Source organism: Camelus bactrianus, chromosome 11 (genome assembly GCF_048773025.1).
Source record: "Camelus bactrianus isolate YW-2024 breed Bactrian camel chromosome 11, ASM4877302v1, whole genome shotgun sequence".
In the NCBI taxonomy this organism is placed as follows: Eukaryota; Metazoa; Chordata; class Mammalia; order Artiodactyla; family Camelidae; genus Camelus; species Camelus bactrianus.
Window position 1 is genome coordinate 49,402,385 of NC_133549.1, and position 15,791 is coordinate 49,418,175.

The window sequence follows — 15,791 nt, forward strand, 5'->3', positions numbered from 1 at the left end:
AATGCATCTAATAAATACCAAAAGAAAGGCCTGCTACAAGAGCTTAGACAAAGGATGAGCTACTCTTCTCTAGAAAATGTTCCTTATTTACCCCTATAGTATCAAAAGTCCATCTGATGTTGAGATGACACAGGGAAAGTTGGTGGGTATTAGAGCTTAACTGTCTAGATACAAAGCAGGGTCAACCACGGTAGTCCTTCTCTAACTACAGAGACCCAGTGGATGCCTGAAACCATGCATAGTACTGAACCCTATATATACTATGTTTTTTCCTATATATACCTATGATAAAGTTTAATTTATAAATTAAGCACAGTAAGAGATTAATAATAATAATACAATAGAACAATTATATACCATAATAAAAGTTATGTGAATGCAGTCTCTCTTGCTCTCAAAATGTCTTACTGTACAAATTTAATCTTAAAATTAAACATAGAAAAGTGGCTTTTCCATCTGAAGCACTTATGCACTGTGGCCATAACTTTTACAGTTTAACGTGTGACAGCAAATTTGCACATTGTTTTTTCCTTCTTCCCAATTTCATAAATAGATTCATTCTTACATAGATCTTAGCAACCTCAGCATACAATTTTTTTCTTTCCTTATTAAGTCGAGAACTCTCACCTTTACTTTTAAATGAAGCACTTTACGGCTTCTCTTTGGCATATCCAAATTGTCAGCATCACTACTCTTGTCCTTTAGTGCCATTAGTAAAATAAGGGTTACTTGAACATAAGCACTGTGATACCACAACAGCTGGTCTGATAACCAAGACACCTACTAAGTGATTAACGGGCGGAATACGTTGGACAAAGGGATGATTTACGTCCCCGGCAGTATGGCATGAGATTTCATCATGCGACTCAGGACAGTGCATAATTTGAAATTTATGAATTGTTTATTTCTGGCATTTTCCATTTAATACTTTTGGACCACGGTCAACCCACAGAAAGTGAAACAACAGAGAAAGGACAACTATTGTATACCCTTTTTGGTCAGAGAAAAGACATACAAAAGCAGAGAATTTTAGCTATTAGTTTACTCAACCTATTATGTTATTAACATATATTTTACCATTTTTACATCAAAAAATAATCTGAAGGAGCCTGCAATAAAAAACAAACATAAAAAAAACCCCAAAAACCATTGTTTTAAAAAAGGCTGAAAAGACAGGCTAATCATCCCATACGGAACTATTCGAATATGAAATCACCTGAATTTTTATAGATGAAAGGCTATTTTAAAATCCTTAAAGGCTTTATATAACATAGTAAGCAACATAATTTTTAAAAAATCCTTGCTATTAAGCATATGAACATTAGCAAAATTGCATATAATACAAATAAGTTTCTAAAGAAAAAAATTCCACTGAATTTCACTTCTAGTTCTATATAGATACACATATAGACAGATACATAGAGATACAGAGCTACATGGAGATAGAGACCTCATGATCTGCAGATATTGAAGCACATCTAAGTTCTTTTCACCCCATAATTCCCCAATCAATTTGCTGAGGCTTACTCTTCTAAGGGCTACACAGTATTGTCCCTCTTATGCGCAAAGAACTGCCAGCTTAGTTTGTGGGATATTACGTACAAGAAGGTCAAACTGCCCTCTGCTAAGTTCTCAAAATTCAGATTTGCAGAATAGTAAATTGAATTCAATGCCAGTATAAGCAGCTCAGCACTTTTAGTAAATCAGTCTTAGCTGTATAAGCTATTTTAAATTATTTTAAACCAAGCCAAACATAGGTTTTCTTATGTAATTTATAACACAGGCAAATAAAGTTAAATTCTTACACTGTCTTTAAATGTGTTTTCCATATGAAGTTTCAGGTTCTGAAATTTGTTGATAGTATCCTCTTTTTGATCAATTTTATCCATCAACTCTTGAATTCTTTGATTCTGCACAACTATTTTCTTTGGGAAGGGATTAAAAAAAGCAAAGTTTAGTAAATGCATTTTGGGATAACTAGAGTGCAAATATGATGCAGTTTAGAATTCTTTCACATTTTAAGATTAAGCAAGAATACCAATAGCAATATATTATGCATAACTTGATCTTACTTTCATTTAAAACACAACATGTTTATATACAAAAGGAAACAGAAGCAACATATCATATTGGATAAGAGGAATCAGGCGTCAGATGATCTGAGTTTGAATTCTAGCTTCTCTACCTTCTAGTTGTATGACCCTAGGCAACTTATTTAATGTCTCTGTAAAAATAAAAAATAACAGTATCTACATCATAAGGTTGTTCTGGGATTTAAATAAGTAAATATATGCAAAGAAATTAAAAGAGTTCATAGTAAGTGTTCTACAAAAATGAATATACATAAAAGTCTCAAAGAGCTACCAACCAACCTAGTTTTGTTTTGTTTTTGACATAGGAGAAACATTATGGCGGACTATTTTACATAGTTTAATTCAATTGAATTTTTACAACTAGTAGCTATTTTTATAATTAAAAAAATAAAGGAAAAGGAAAAGATCAGGAATTGTCTAAACAGTAGCTATAATGTCTTATGCTAAATAAGCACATTATTTTGGTTAACCTTACAAGTATGCATATTAGATACCAAGATCTTGAATTACTTATACCTAATCTTATTTTAAAATACTCAGCTCTTCAGAAGGATAAACTAAGAAGACCTATGCCAGAAAAGGTCAGGAAAAATATTAAGTTTAGAGCTTTAAATTCCCTTCACCTCTGCATATACCTGCAATTTCATATTTAGATCTATCAATGTCAAATCCATCTACAACAATCTGGAGTCATTATCTGACCTGAAGGTACAAAGTGCTAGAGAGTTTCACAATTCCGAAGCACACTGCTCAGGCCATATACTGTATTTTTAAACAGTAACTTCAGACAAAATAAACACCATTTAAATATATATAATTGACACAATGCACCTAGTAAAATGACATAAGTCTGTATGTGCTGCCATAGAATTATCTTCAAGACATCTTCTAAGGGAAGAAAGCAAGACACAGAACTACAATCCCATTTGTATAAACTTTTTCAAAGGTGTGTGTATGTGTGTTCTATATACATACACACACATAAATCTCTTCTGGAAAGACTAAAGAAACTTTCCAGTGGCCATCTTTAGAAAGATGGTATAAGGTGAAGGCACTTACACGTCTCAATTTTTAAAACCACATTCACTTACTACTTTTTCTTTAATTATTTTTAAAATAGATGCACCTAGTCATAATTCATGCCACTTATTTAACTTTATTAAGTTCCTTATCAAGACAAAATAAAGCTTAAAAGTATTACCTTATTAGATTTCTCAAGCTCTTGAACCAATGAATTTAAATTAATTTCTGATTCTGAAAGAGAGTATTAAAAATAAATACCTAAGCACCTAAAAAAATGTATCACTGAATAATTATGAAACACAAGCTGCTATAGTAGACACTTTATTGCTATACTCAAGAAAAAGACTTTTAACAGCACTAGAAGCACACAAGCCCTCAGCTACAAATTCTACCACCGGAGAATAGCTGTTTCTGAAAAAGCCACTTTCAAAACTCAGGGTAAAAATGAATGACATATCCTCAATGATAAAAAATTTCTGGTATAATGTCAGAAGAGAAGTATCTAGTACCTCTCTGTTCCACTTCATAATTAGGATTTTCTACCCATCTTGTTTCACACAGAAAAGGGCAGAGTATTTTACCTAACACTTGAAACCCAGAAGTGACAAATAATCCTATATATATAATAACAACAAACAACCCCATATTTATATATAGTGACTTCAGAGCTAGAATGAGGCACTATCTAACAAACTTAAGACTACTCCACAGGAGTAACTCCATCCCAAACTTACAAGTCCAGAGCAGAATCAACCACACTGTAAGAGTTCAGAAAGAATATGAAAGAAAAAAATTTACAACTTTACAATTTTATATGAGATTTCTTAATTTGCTGATAAAGCTATACTTGGTTTTTCGTTTTTTTTGAGAAGTCCATTTGCTAATAATATTGGTCTAACAGTAAAGAAAAGTGAAAAAATACTTTTATTAGTACATTACTATAAACTCATACAAATGGTAAAGTATTAAATATGTTACTTAGGTCATTGTCTGGTCACTATGGTAAATAAGCTGCATAAATCTCATACTTACCAACTGTCTTTTTATGCATTTACAACAACTAAATAGGAGTAAAATACATCCACTTACCATTTTCTCTCTTTTTTAACTCTTCTTGGGTTTTGATTAATTCTTCTTTGGTTTTAGCTAATTCAGCTTTAACTTGATTAAGCTTTATTTCTAAACAAGCAATAGCTTCCTGGGGGTCAGCAAGAGATGCAATATATAAGTGAGCAATTTCAGCCTGTTTCTTAATATCAGTGACATCATCTTGAAGAGAATCAATAATATCTTCAATTCCTACATAATTATGTCCTTCCTAAAAATAGCAAAAACCACATACCTAATGTTAACAGTGGCCTTCACTATTTCAGTGTGGTACCATCTGATTTAGACAGTTTTAAAAACAAATAGCAAAAAAATTCACAACTTGAAGTTTTTTTACTATATAAAATATCTCTAATTATAAAAAAAAAGGTGTGCTCTGTTATGTATTTTTCTGTCTAATGGAACATGAGACATATTTTTCCATAAAAACAAGGTCATAAACTGTGATAGGTCATTATAGAACAATTATGATTACCTAGTACAAATATACTTTCAGTTATATTCATTACAATGAGTCTTCAAAGGCTTTGTTGGGATAGCTGAGGAAACAAATCTCCATTTTCACAATTCAGACCAAATCCCAAACTATGTCAGGGACACACAACGATGGTTGGATAGCAAGAGCCTGGACATCACCATCCCAGACCCCTGAACTGAGTAATTAAAATCCAAAACAAAATAAAAACAGCCATTCCAAAAAGATGTGATCAATTTCAGCTTCAACAGAAGCAGCAGAAAAGAATGTCTCCTCAACAGTAGGGAATGGTCAGTCAGCCAAGCAAGAGTCATCTTTTCTATAAATAAATGTTTTTGTTTTAATCAGAACAGAACTAAATGACCCCTTAGATCTCTTATCTATTTAAATTCTTTAAGTTTAAGACAGATCTGAGAGGGGTATCCCATAATCCAACAAAAAGTAATCTACCTACTATCAACACAATGACTCAAGCAACACCAAACTGAGATATAAATGTAACAGATATATATGTGTGTATATATATATATATATATATTTCCAAATTCATAAGCTATATTTAAACTATTTGTGCTTACATTCCTAACAAAGCATGTTCAATTATAACAACGCTATAATAATAAGTTTTTTTTAAATTCAAAAGTATATTAATATATACATAACATATTAAAGTATATCATTGATGTAGTATACTAAATCCTAGTACCAAAACACCATGGATTTAATATTTCATTTAACATACTTCAGTTTCAACTTTCATGACACGATCTTCATTCTTCAGTTCTTCTCGAGTATCACATTTATCAACCAAATCTTTGAAGATAGCTAAACGACATTCAGCATTTTCTTCTAGTATCTCTCGTTCCTGAAGTAGAGTTTCCCTTCATACAGAAATTAGTCCCATTAGGAAACAGAAAAAGCACTACTTTGCATTTTTATTTTGAATTTCTAAGATTAAGTACATTATAAATTAAAAGTCAATTTAAATAATTATTCACGTGTAATTCACAATTACCATAGAGATTAGTAACAGCTATTTTCAAGCCTGTATAAAGGTCAGAATTCAGAAGTCACCTAATAAAAAGCTCCCCCAAAATTTAAACAAGTAACTAAAATTCTCAATTACCAGGACAAGAACAAAAAAACTTACTTAAAGTCAGCTTCCCGTTGAGCCAAATATTGAGTAAACTCCTGTGTAACTTCTTCACGAATTTTAAATTCCAATGTTAACTTTTCTTTTCTTTCACTTATCAGTTTTATTTTCAAGTCTTCTATTAAATCCAACAGTTTCTAAAACATAAATATTAAAATTCTAACTAAGGAACAAATATATCCGAAGAGAAAGACAAAGTGTTCAAAAATAAACTTTTCATTTAATCAATTATGTATCATTTTAATATAGAGATATTTTCACTGAAAATTATGTATTTACAGAAATTCACTAATGTGAAAAATCAAGTACACCTCTCCACATTTTAGAAACATAAAGTAACTCAAATAAATGCCTCACTATCTAGCTACACAAAGATAGATGGAAAAAGAAAATTTGAGCATCTATTATCTACCAGGAACTACTTTGGGGAGTTCACATTTTATTTCATTTAATCCATATAATCTTTAATGAACTTGGTAGTGGCATCCACATTTCATAGGTGAGGAAAGTTAAGGAGCAGGTCTGTGGTAAACGCTTAAGGTTGAGTTTAAAATTAGTCTGCCAAAATATAAAGCTTAAGTTTTATACAGTGTAGCTACTAAGAACCCCCAAACACTTTCCAAAATGGCAAAGAGAAATGTTACATAAACTTATCTTATTAGGCTTTTATAACTATCCAAATGTGAGCAACAACTCTAGCAACAACAGTCTCTGAAAACACATACATAATTAATCATGTAAGCAATAAAGCAATTAATCTTGACATTATAGCCAGTGTAGATATGTAATAAAATAAATTACGGGATTCAAAAAACATTCTGATATTCTTTTTTAAGGTTTTTGATAAAAGTTTCTCAACAATACATTAACTCTCTCAAAGCTACAGATCTTTCACTTTCTGAATTTTATATTTGAAAATATTTTTATAGATATCCTGACTCTGATGGAATTTTATCTAGTCAGTTGTAAGATATGCATTTATACTATGTAATCCTTTATAAACTACAGCATTATTTTTCCCTTATAAATTCACAAATTCTACTAATGTTTTAAGTTTAATTGACATTACACATAAACTTCAGTTTTGAGAAGATCAATACAAACTAAAATAGGACTATTAACAGCTCATTTTGTCATTGAGGGAAATACATTCTAGAGATCCAAGGTAAATAAGGTCAAATCACATAGTGACGAGATAAACTGGGACTAGTGGCATCTAAAGCTTTCATCTTCATTTCCAAACAACAAAGGCATAATGATGGCTTTCAAGGACACTGAAATAAACTATTAAAGTGAGAGTATTTAACTCAAAACATCATCCAGCTACTTAGACTTCTACAGTCTAAGAGTTCTATGATGTCAGATGTGTCAACGCCACTGAAGCATATTCATGAGTACAGGATTATTGGTGGTCCTAGGACACTGGTAAGAAGGCTTCATGTGTACATATGTAGTTACGTCCAGTTAATGAGGGGAACTGGTAATGTGGACATATCCACATTTCAGGATTAATACCACTTAAATTGATGTGTGAACTGTACTTAGACAGAGGTTAAAAGAACTGCCATCAAACTTTGTTTACCATTAATATAAGATGACCAAGAAATTTCTGCTTTTGAATAAACAGAATAATTGGTGCTGGGCAGACATTTTACATACTTGTACTTAAGACTACAAAGGAGAATTTTGGTGCAGTATGCTAAAACCATTGGATGAAAGGATACGGGGAAACAAGATATTCACATGGTCTCAGAGCATCTTCCCACAGATCATATAGGCTTTCACAATGAAGAGAGATCTAACAACAACTTAACCAAGTGAGCAAAACTGAGCATCACCAAAAATGAGGAAATCAGACATCATGTACCTCTTGATGTGGTGCAATGGGAAATTCACAACTTCACCTATGTGATAGGCTTGCTTAAAGTGTTGAACCTGAATCATTAGGAACTAATAAGACAAATCCAGACCAGGAGTATTCTACAAGATAACTAATCACAATTTTTCAAAAATATTTCTGCTAGATTAGAGACAACCAGAGAAATATGACAATCAAAAGCAATGTATTAACTCTAGTTGTAGATCAAAAACAAAGTGGCTTTAAAGGAAATACTGGGACTACTGGAGAAATCTCAGTATGGACAATGTAACATTAAGTTATTGTATCAATGTGATATAGCTTAGGTATGAAAATGGTCTTTTGATTATGAGGAAACTGTATTTCTGGGAAACACACATTGAAGTAGTTGGTTGTGGGTGTCATTATGTCTGCATCTTGTTTTCAAATGACACAGGCAAAAAACATGTGCATTCACACATTCACAGAAAGAGAATTAAAGTAAACATGGTAAGATGTTAAAAACTGACTAATCCAGGTGAAGTGCAAATGGGTATTCATTGTATTCTCTTTCTGCAGGTTTGAAAATTTTCCAAACATGAAGATGAAAGATAAACTTAGTCTTATTGAAAAAAATGGGAACGGGAGCCCTAAGAATTATTAACCCTAACTTCAGGAAAAAAAACCAAGTTTGGAAGTTTGAGTTCTTAATACATACATACCCTCTTCTCCTCGTGGCTAATTAAAGCCTTATCTTCCTCTAATGTTTTATCTAGATCTTCATCGGTAAATTCAGTTTCTACATTTTGGTTTTCTTCAGCTTTTTCTAGATCCTCAACCAAATCTTCATCTTCCACCACATCTTCTAGACTACTTTCCCATGAAATTGTGGATCTTTTTTCATTTACTATTTTATTATCTGAATTATTAATATCTAGTGATACATCTTGAGAAGACTTGACAGATCCAAATGATTTCTCTTGAGAGGAATTTAAAGTGTCAGGAACACAAACCTGTTAAAATATTCAACGTAACTTTTAAAACAGAAAAGGCAAGAACTGTCCACAAAAAAAAATTTATAAATTTATTTTAATTCATTGAATGACAACTTGAGAATTAAAAAAAGAAAAAAAACTTATGCAAACAAACATACAAGGAATTGGCATCCTTAAATAAATATTTGATAAGAAAAAAGCTAATTATACATTAATACTACAGGTAAATTTACTTTCCCGGGTTAAGTTCCTAGTATTATTCTTAGCAAGGATCTTCCTGACTAGTCACTAAATGAACCAGACGGATGGCAGAGCAGACAATTCATTGCAAGAATACTCACAATTTGTAATGGGTAATTTTATTTATTACTGAGATCATTTTAATCTTAAGCAGTGGTAATTTTCAATCTTTCCCCATATCCTCCTACTTGATCAAATATTACATTTTTTGATTGTCAATTATTTTCTAGCTTTACAGCTGTAAGTGCAAAATGGATTATCTACTCTTAAGAAAAAATTGTCTAAGTATTCTCATAAGAAGCTTAATAAATTCTGCAGAAATTTAAGTATATTTACTTTTTGCGCAATGGCTGAGAACTTCAACACATTGAGTGTCTCATCATAGGCAAAGAAACACTGGCTGATGTTGACAATCATACATATTTTTCCTTTACCATTAAAAAAACTTTGAAAATAGTGAGTCAGTTTACTTTCCCGGAAAGGCACATGCTGCTGAAACCTGTGGAAAATTTTTTCAAAAAATTGTAAGTTAAAACAAATCTCATGAATTCAGGGTGCTGATAAATTTTACAAAAATAATCTGGATATCATTGACTTAAATTCTAGGTCAGTGATTAGTTCTACCTGTAACAGTCATTTTTGTTTATTTATCTTGTTTTCTTTAAATACTACTACCAGTAATACTACTACTACTAATAACTACAATAATCTACTAGGCAAAATGCAAAGAAAATCACATTGAACTGGGTTGTACTCTCTAGCGTAGAGCAATTATATAACATATACACCTTAACTAGAAATAGTAAAGGCTGATTTATAATTTACTCAGCCTAAAGTGCTAATTAATGCAGAAATCTATCACATCTAAAAGAACACAATGCACTAGGAAGAATCACGTGGTTTTAGATGCTGAACCAGCATCATTAAAAGCTTATTATCTAAGGTGTCTGTAGATATAGACGTGCTATGGAAAATACTGTGTTTACCTGATGAACCAATGGCACCAACTGACACTGTTCCTATCATTCTTTAAAATCCAAAATGCCTAAACATTTTAATCACAATCCATAGTCATTACATAAGAAGCAAGTTAAAAAGAAGAGAGCTTTTCTAAAACTAGCAAAGCTGAAAGTGTAAATATTTTAATACTTAATTTGTTAGTAACACATTCAGCAACTCTTACTTTGACTTCTCGCTGTTCTTCAAAACATTTATACACTTTCCTAGAGTCAATAAAGAAGTGTTGATGTTTCCAGTCTCTCTTAACCTTTCACCTTCATTCTGTGTCTTCATGCTTCGTTCTGAACCAGCAAGATCACATAAAGACAATCTGAACAAACAAAAAAAGAACTTTAAAAGTTCCTCAAAACAAAACAATTCAAAATAATTACAATTTAATGAATGCTCAACTTACTCACTGACTCGCATTACACGAGGCATTTCAGAATCTTCAATCTGTAATATTCTAATGGTGAATATGCTGTGACTAAAAGAAATACACAAAGTTCAAATACTATCATTCACTTTAAATTTCTGCATTCTAAATAGGACAGGCAAGCATCTAAATCGACATCTATTTATATCCTAATACTAGCCATAGCTCTTGCACTGCATTCTCCAACCAGCTGCCAGACATTTCAATCCAGCGCTCCACTATCACCTACATACCCAACTGCCTAAAAGCAATTATCTTTCACTTAGCCCCCAATCCTTCAAACTTACTCCTCTTAACATTCCAACTTACATTAATGGAATCACTTATAATAAAGTCTCAATTTGCTTGCAAAGATGATATTATTAGTTAAATGGTAATATGTACAGCTAATCGACTTTGAAGATATACCTAAAGCAAAGCATACATTTGACCTAAATATAGGCTTATCTGGATCATGTATTATTCTCATGCTATACATGGGGGACAGGGCTCTTTCCCCCTTAAGAGAAAACCTGTTTTAAGTACCTCACTGCTTAAACTTGTCTCTCATCCCCTAATCCCTTCCATCAAAAACATCCTTCCTTAACCCCTTGAGATTGTAGCATAACTCAGTATATGTATAATGTCTGTGTTCATGAGGTAAGGAGGCGAAACACAGAGAAAAGTCCACTATTACAGGCAGCTGAAAATATTGAGCTTAGATATTCACACATGGAAAGAGTAAAAATACATCAGACTGAGTGCAAACTAGTAAATCTTTTGTTGTAACAAGAAATAGTCTTGATAATCTTACGTGTTCAGTTCTCTTCAGTTTACAGAATGTTATTATGACTATAGATTCATTTAACATATCAGAGAACCTACTGCCCACTTTAATTTTAAATTAGTTGTATTTAAATTAGCACAGAACACCCTGGGTGCCTCAGGTTTATACTGTAGGGTTTACTCCTTACCTTCTACTAGAAGCATTGTTCAGTTTTGTGAAGGCAACACTCTGGTGCTTTATTCCTAGTTTTAAAAGTCTATATGCTTCTTTGTAATCAGATACTTGAATCCACTGTAGGTCTTCAAAAAATAAAGAGGGCACATATCAATTTATAAAAACATGGCATTTGTTGTACAATGCAATGTCTTTGAAGATTTGTTATCTCTTTTCCCAATGACATATAATGAAATCTTTCTTTTAATAACATACCCTAGGTATAGTCAACTCAGCTAGCTATTCCATATTCTACCAGAAAAGAAGTACAGAAGATGAAGATATTATAATGATTTTCCAGTATTTAAGTTGTACTAACATACAAAGTAAATGTTCTTAAACAGAGTCTGTCAAAGGGAAAGTTAAAAATAGGTAAGATTCCTTAGAATTAAACATTCAGGAAATAAAGACAAAATACAGTATAGATTACATCTAAAAAATTATCTAGCTATGAGACATTACAGATTGCAATTCATTAATGAGTCATGAAATTAAATTTATTGAGTCATACCCAGCATTTTGTAAAAATGAAGTAGAATATAGAAAACACCAAAGTACATTCCTTGTAGTAAGGGTAAATATAATTAATTAAACTTTTCAATTGTATATATGCATATATATATATGTATGTGTACACACACACACACACCCCCCAGGTACAGGATCATGATGTTATTAATATGTATTCCCTACAGTGGGGTAGTAGTTTTTAAAGGTTGGAAAAACACTGCTGTGGGACAGAAACATTTACATAGCTCTAAAATTTGAATATTATTACAAAGCAGCAAAATAATTTGAATATCAACACACATGGCTTTTCCCATTCTCTAAAATCCAATCAACAATACTCAGCAAACATAGTACTGAACTAGAACCCTATATATTCAGGTTTAATTAACATACCAAAACGTACTTCCAAAGCACAAACTATTCTCATTATCTTGATGTTAATAATTAGTATAAAAATATTCAATTTCTACTTTGCTTTCCTGTAACAAAGCCTAGAAAAGAACTTCAGAGCAATAAAGTAAAAAATACTCATTAGTATACCTTTTATAAAAGAATAGCCCTTTACATCTTGGGAAAGGCGCAGCATCTTTCTCTTTTGGAACTTAGATGATACAGGAACAAACAAATCATAAATACATTCATTGTAAATCTCAAAGAAAGAAACCCACACAGAAAATTTTATATTATTATCCATATTCAAGCTGGCTTGTTCACAATCTTTCATGGATTCTTCAAACTCTGAGACATTCAAAGAGTTTGTTAAACTCCCTACAGAAAGAATAAAAAAAGATAATCATAAAATTAAGCAATCAACAAAAAATGAGACAACAGGATAGATCAAGACTCCTGGACTTAAAAAACAAAGTATCCTTAATCTTTTGACCATCAATGTTAAAAACTTTTTAGACCAAAGCAGACATAAATAAATATAAATATTTGTATTAACCAAAACTTGGCTTCTTTCTCTCCTTTTCTTTTACAAATATACTAATAAACCACACTGAAATTAAATGTAAAGGACAAAGAAAAAAATAATCTTTCTTGAATTCAATATGAAAGTTAACAACCAGTGAAAGGGACAGTGGTGATATTAAATCCAAGTAAGACTTCACAGTGACTGGTATTTCATACAGTTAATGTACCATTTTCCAAGTATTACTGTCATTAAAGAAATTAAATCACCCACAGAAGTGATTCAAAAATTAAAAGCTTTTCAAATAATCAATATTTAAAAGTAAATGAGAATGGAAACCTTACCATAAAGAGTATCATGACTGTCATTATGTGTAGCAACCTAAAAAAAGAAAGATTTTTTTTTAAAGTTAAAAAACATTTTCAGTTAAGGTTAAATAGCCAGTAAATTAATTACTTATCAAATAAGGCATGAACCAAATAAGTCATCTACTTTTCTACCTTTCATCTACTCAGTTCAACGACCTCTATTAATTTTTTCCTAGTTAAATAACATATTCTCATAACAGAAAATTTGGGAAACTACAAAAAAGTATCAAAAAGAATATCCTTATAAGTAATCCCTGCCACTCAGAGGCAATTACTATTAATATTTCAACATATTTCATTCTATTCTCTTCCCCACACTTATTGCCTTGTAAGTTTTTTTCCTCCATAACTAAAAATTATTTGTAAACATCTGGTGGCTGCATAACTGAATAGATGTGAGATGACTTACATAATACTAAGATATACATCTTAACATATTATTTTTCCTTCTGTAATCTAATTGTTTCCTTAGAATATATACCTAAATCTAAATTGGTGAATGAAAAGATAAGAACTTTAAGTTCCCACTCTTAATATAGCATTGCCAAAGTGCTTTCTAGAAACACATTTTACAATCAACCTATGAAAGTTAAAGTGTGTATCTCATGTTGTTACCTGAAATTTATATAATGCTGTACATCAACTATACCTCAAAAAAAAGAAATTAAAAAAAGAAGTGTGTTATCTCATTTTCCTTAACATTTTAATAATTTCATAGGCAAAATAATATTTTGTTGTAACAAAGTAACTTGTTAGGGAAAATTTTTTTCATTATTAATTACTTTAATTTCCTCTATGAATTATCTATTCAATTATCCACCAATCTCCATAATTTTTGTTAAACTACTATTTTACTCACAGAGACCATAATCATGGACTCTGAACTTTGTTTTCCTTGAGCAACAAAGTTTTATTACCTTGGAACCCTGATTTTTAAATTTCTTTAAAAAGAAAATCCCCATCAGTGTTTTGAATATATTTATAAAGACAGTTAATAGTTTTTAACAACATTAAATAGAATTCTGAAAATATAACAAAATTCAGAAGGCATAGGAGGAATAAATAGACAAGCACAAGTTTACAAAAATTTCTTTCTCATTAAAAATTATTAAAAAGAAAGAAAAGGAGGTAAACACATAACCTATAACAGACAACATGAAATAAAGTAGTGTGAGATTTAAGATATATTGAATAAAACAAGTTACAGAATGTCTGTATAATAAAATCTCATTTTTGTTTTTCATAAAAAAGAATATATCCTACACATAAAGAAAAAGATATAATGATATATGCAACTATATATGACTGTGTTCATGTGTATATACAGACATATACAGAAAGCTCTATATGTAAGTTTTTTTGTGTAGAGAGAAGAAGATCAAAAAAGGTACGTTCATATCTGTTAATAGCGGTTTTCTACCTGGGAATGGAATTATAGGAAATTTTCACTGTTTAATTTTCACATCCCCTTGTTTAGACGTGTATACATATTACTCTTACAATTAAAAAAAAAGATTTTTAATTCGGAACCATTTACATTTGTATTGTTTAAATATTTCTGCTGTTCATACAATATAAAATAAGAAGAGGTATCTTCAAATAAGCTTTTAAAACTTTTTTCAAAAAGAAACAGTAACCACAGAACATTCCAATATAGGCTGAAACAAACGAAAGAGCTATTAAGAGGTCATGATTTACGTATATTTTACATACTAACATACTCCCATACCTCTTTAATTTGCCGAAGCAACGCACTTTTGCTAGCAACTTCTTCTTTCTCTTGGTCTGGTGATAAGCGTAAGTAGTCTCTGGATCTATGTGGTTTAAGGTTCATCTTTGCATACAGTCTTTCCTGAAGACTATCAAATAATACATTCAAAGTTCGAGGCAGAATGCCAATATTTTCTTCTGTGCCTACGAAAAGAATTTTTGTTTTATACTCTCTAAGAGTATTAGGAAAGAGGCAAAATACATTCCTGAACTGCCAGAGCTCCTTTTATACCACAAATAGGCAGGAGAAAAAGATGAGACAAAAGTGAGAGAAGTTAAAGGATTACTCAGTTTTCTAACACTTTGGTCTTCATTGTATAATTGATATTTCATCAACTATTATTCTGATTCAAAGCCTGAAATTGTACATTGAGATCAGGCTTTAAGATTGGCTATCATCCATTATCACAAACTATTAAAGTAAAACAAAATACAGTGTTTCCCTGGTTATCCATGCTTAATTCCCTATGTCACATCAATCCTTTTTTGAATTTTTCTCATCGTATAATTCTTGTTATATGAGTAGTTTCACAAATTAATTAAGTCAATCTGAATTAAAAGCCATCAGCAATACACATTTGATATGCTATTACATACTACAAATGGGGCAAATGTGCTAGGTAATGAAAACATAACTACATGCAAGTATTATAAAGATGAGTAAAACATTAGTGCTGCTTTTGTTTCCTTTCTAGCAAAAATAAAACCATTTACCTTGAAATGTGTAAGTTTTTCCTGAATTGGTTAGCCCGTAAGTAAAAATCAGCCGACTCTGTCCTTTCAAGAGGTCTTTAACTGGCTGCAGAATGCAACCCTGAAAGAATTCCTTCTGTGTAGTTTCTGGGCCAAAAACCTAAAGAAGCGTTTTTAAAAACAAGTCCTTTTAGAAAAAT

At 31.2% G+C, this 15,791-nt stretch overlaps 1 protein-coding gene across 6 annotated transcripts in view; it reads right to left on the bottom strand.

Moving 5' to 3' along the window:
- The window catches only part of KIF20B (kinesin family member 20B), a 67,602-nt gene that overhangs the window by 39,786 nt on the left and 12,025 nt on the right, over positions 1 to 15,791 (bottom strand). For 4 of the 6 annotated variants that reach the window (XM_045507558.2, XM_045507560.2, XM_045507557.2 and 1 more), the window contains exons 5-18: positions 15,613 to 15,751; positions 14,858 to 15,042; positions 13,105 to 13,141; positions 12,388 to 12,615; positions 11,312 to 11,423; positions 10,338 to 10,409; positions 10,107 to 10,253; positions 9,260 to 9,422; positions 8,411 to 8,701; positions 5,849 to 5,988; positions 5,441 to 5,579; positions 4,206 to 4,434; positions 3,295 to 3,347; positions 1,806 to 1,925 (exon numbers count right to left, since the gene is read on the bottom strand). In XM_045507558.2, the coding sequence (XP_045363514.2) occupies positions 1,806 to 1,925; positions 3,295 to 3,347; positions 4,206 to 4,434; positions 5,441 to 5,579; positions 5,849 to 5,988; positions 8,411 to 8,701; positions 9,260 to 9,422; positions 10,107 to 10,253; positions 10,338 to 10,409; positions 11,312 to 11,423; positions 12,388 to 12,615; positions 13,105 to 13,141; positions 14,858 to 15,042; positions 15,613 to 15,751 (2,055 nt within the window). The remainder of the gene's footprint in view (positions 1 to 1,805; positions 1,926 to 3,294; positions 3,348 to 4,205; positions 4,435 to 5,440; positions 5,580 to 5,848; positions 5,989 to 8,410; positions 8,702 to 9,259; positions 9,423 to 10,106; positions 10,254 to 10,337; positions 10,410 to 11,311; positions 11,424 to 12,387; positions 12,616 to 13,104; positions 13,142 to 14,857; positions 15,043 to 15,612; positions 15,752 to 15,791) is intronic. The other 2 variants (XM_045507559.2, XM_045507561.2) reach the window with 1 other exon arrangement.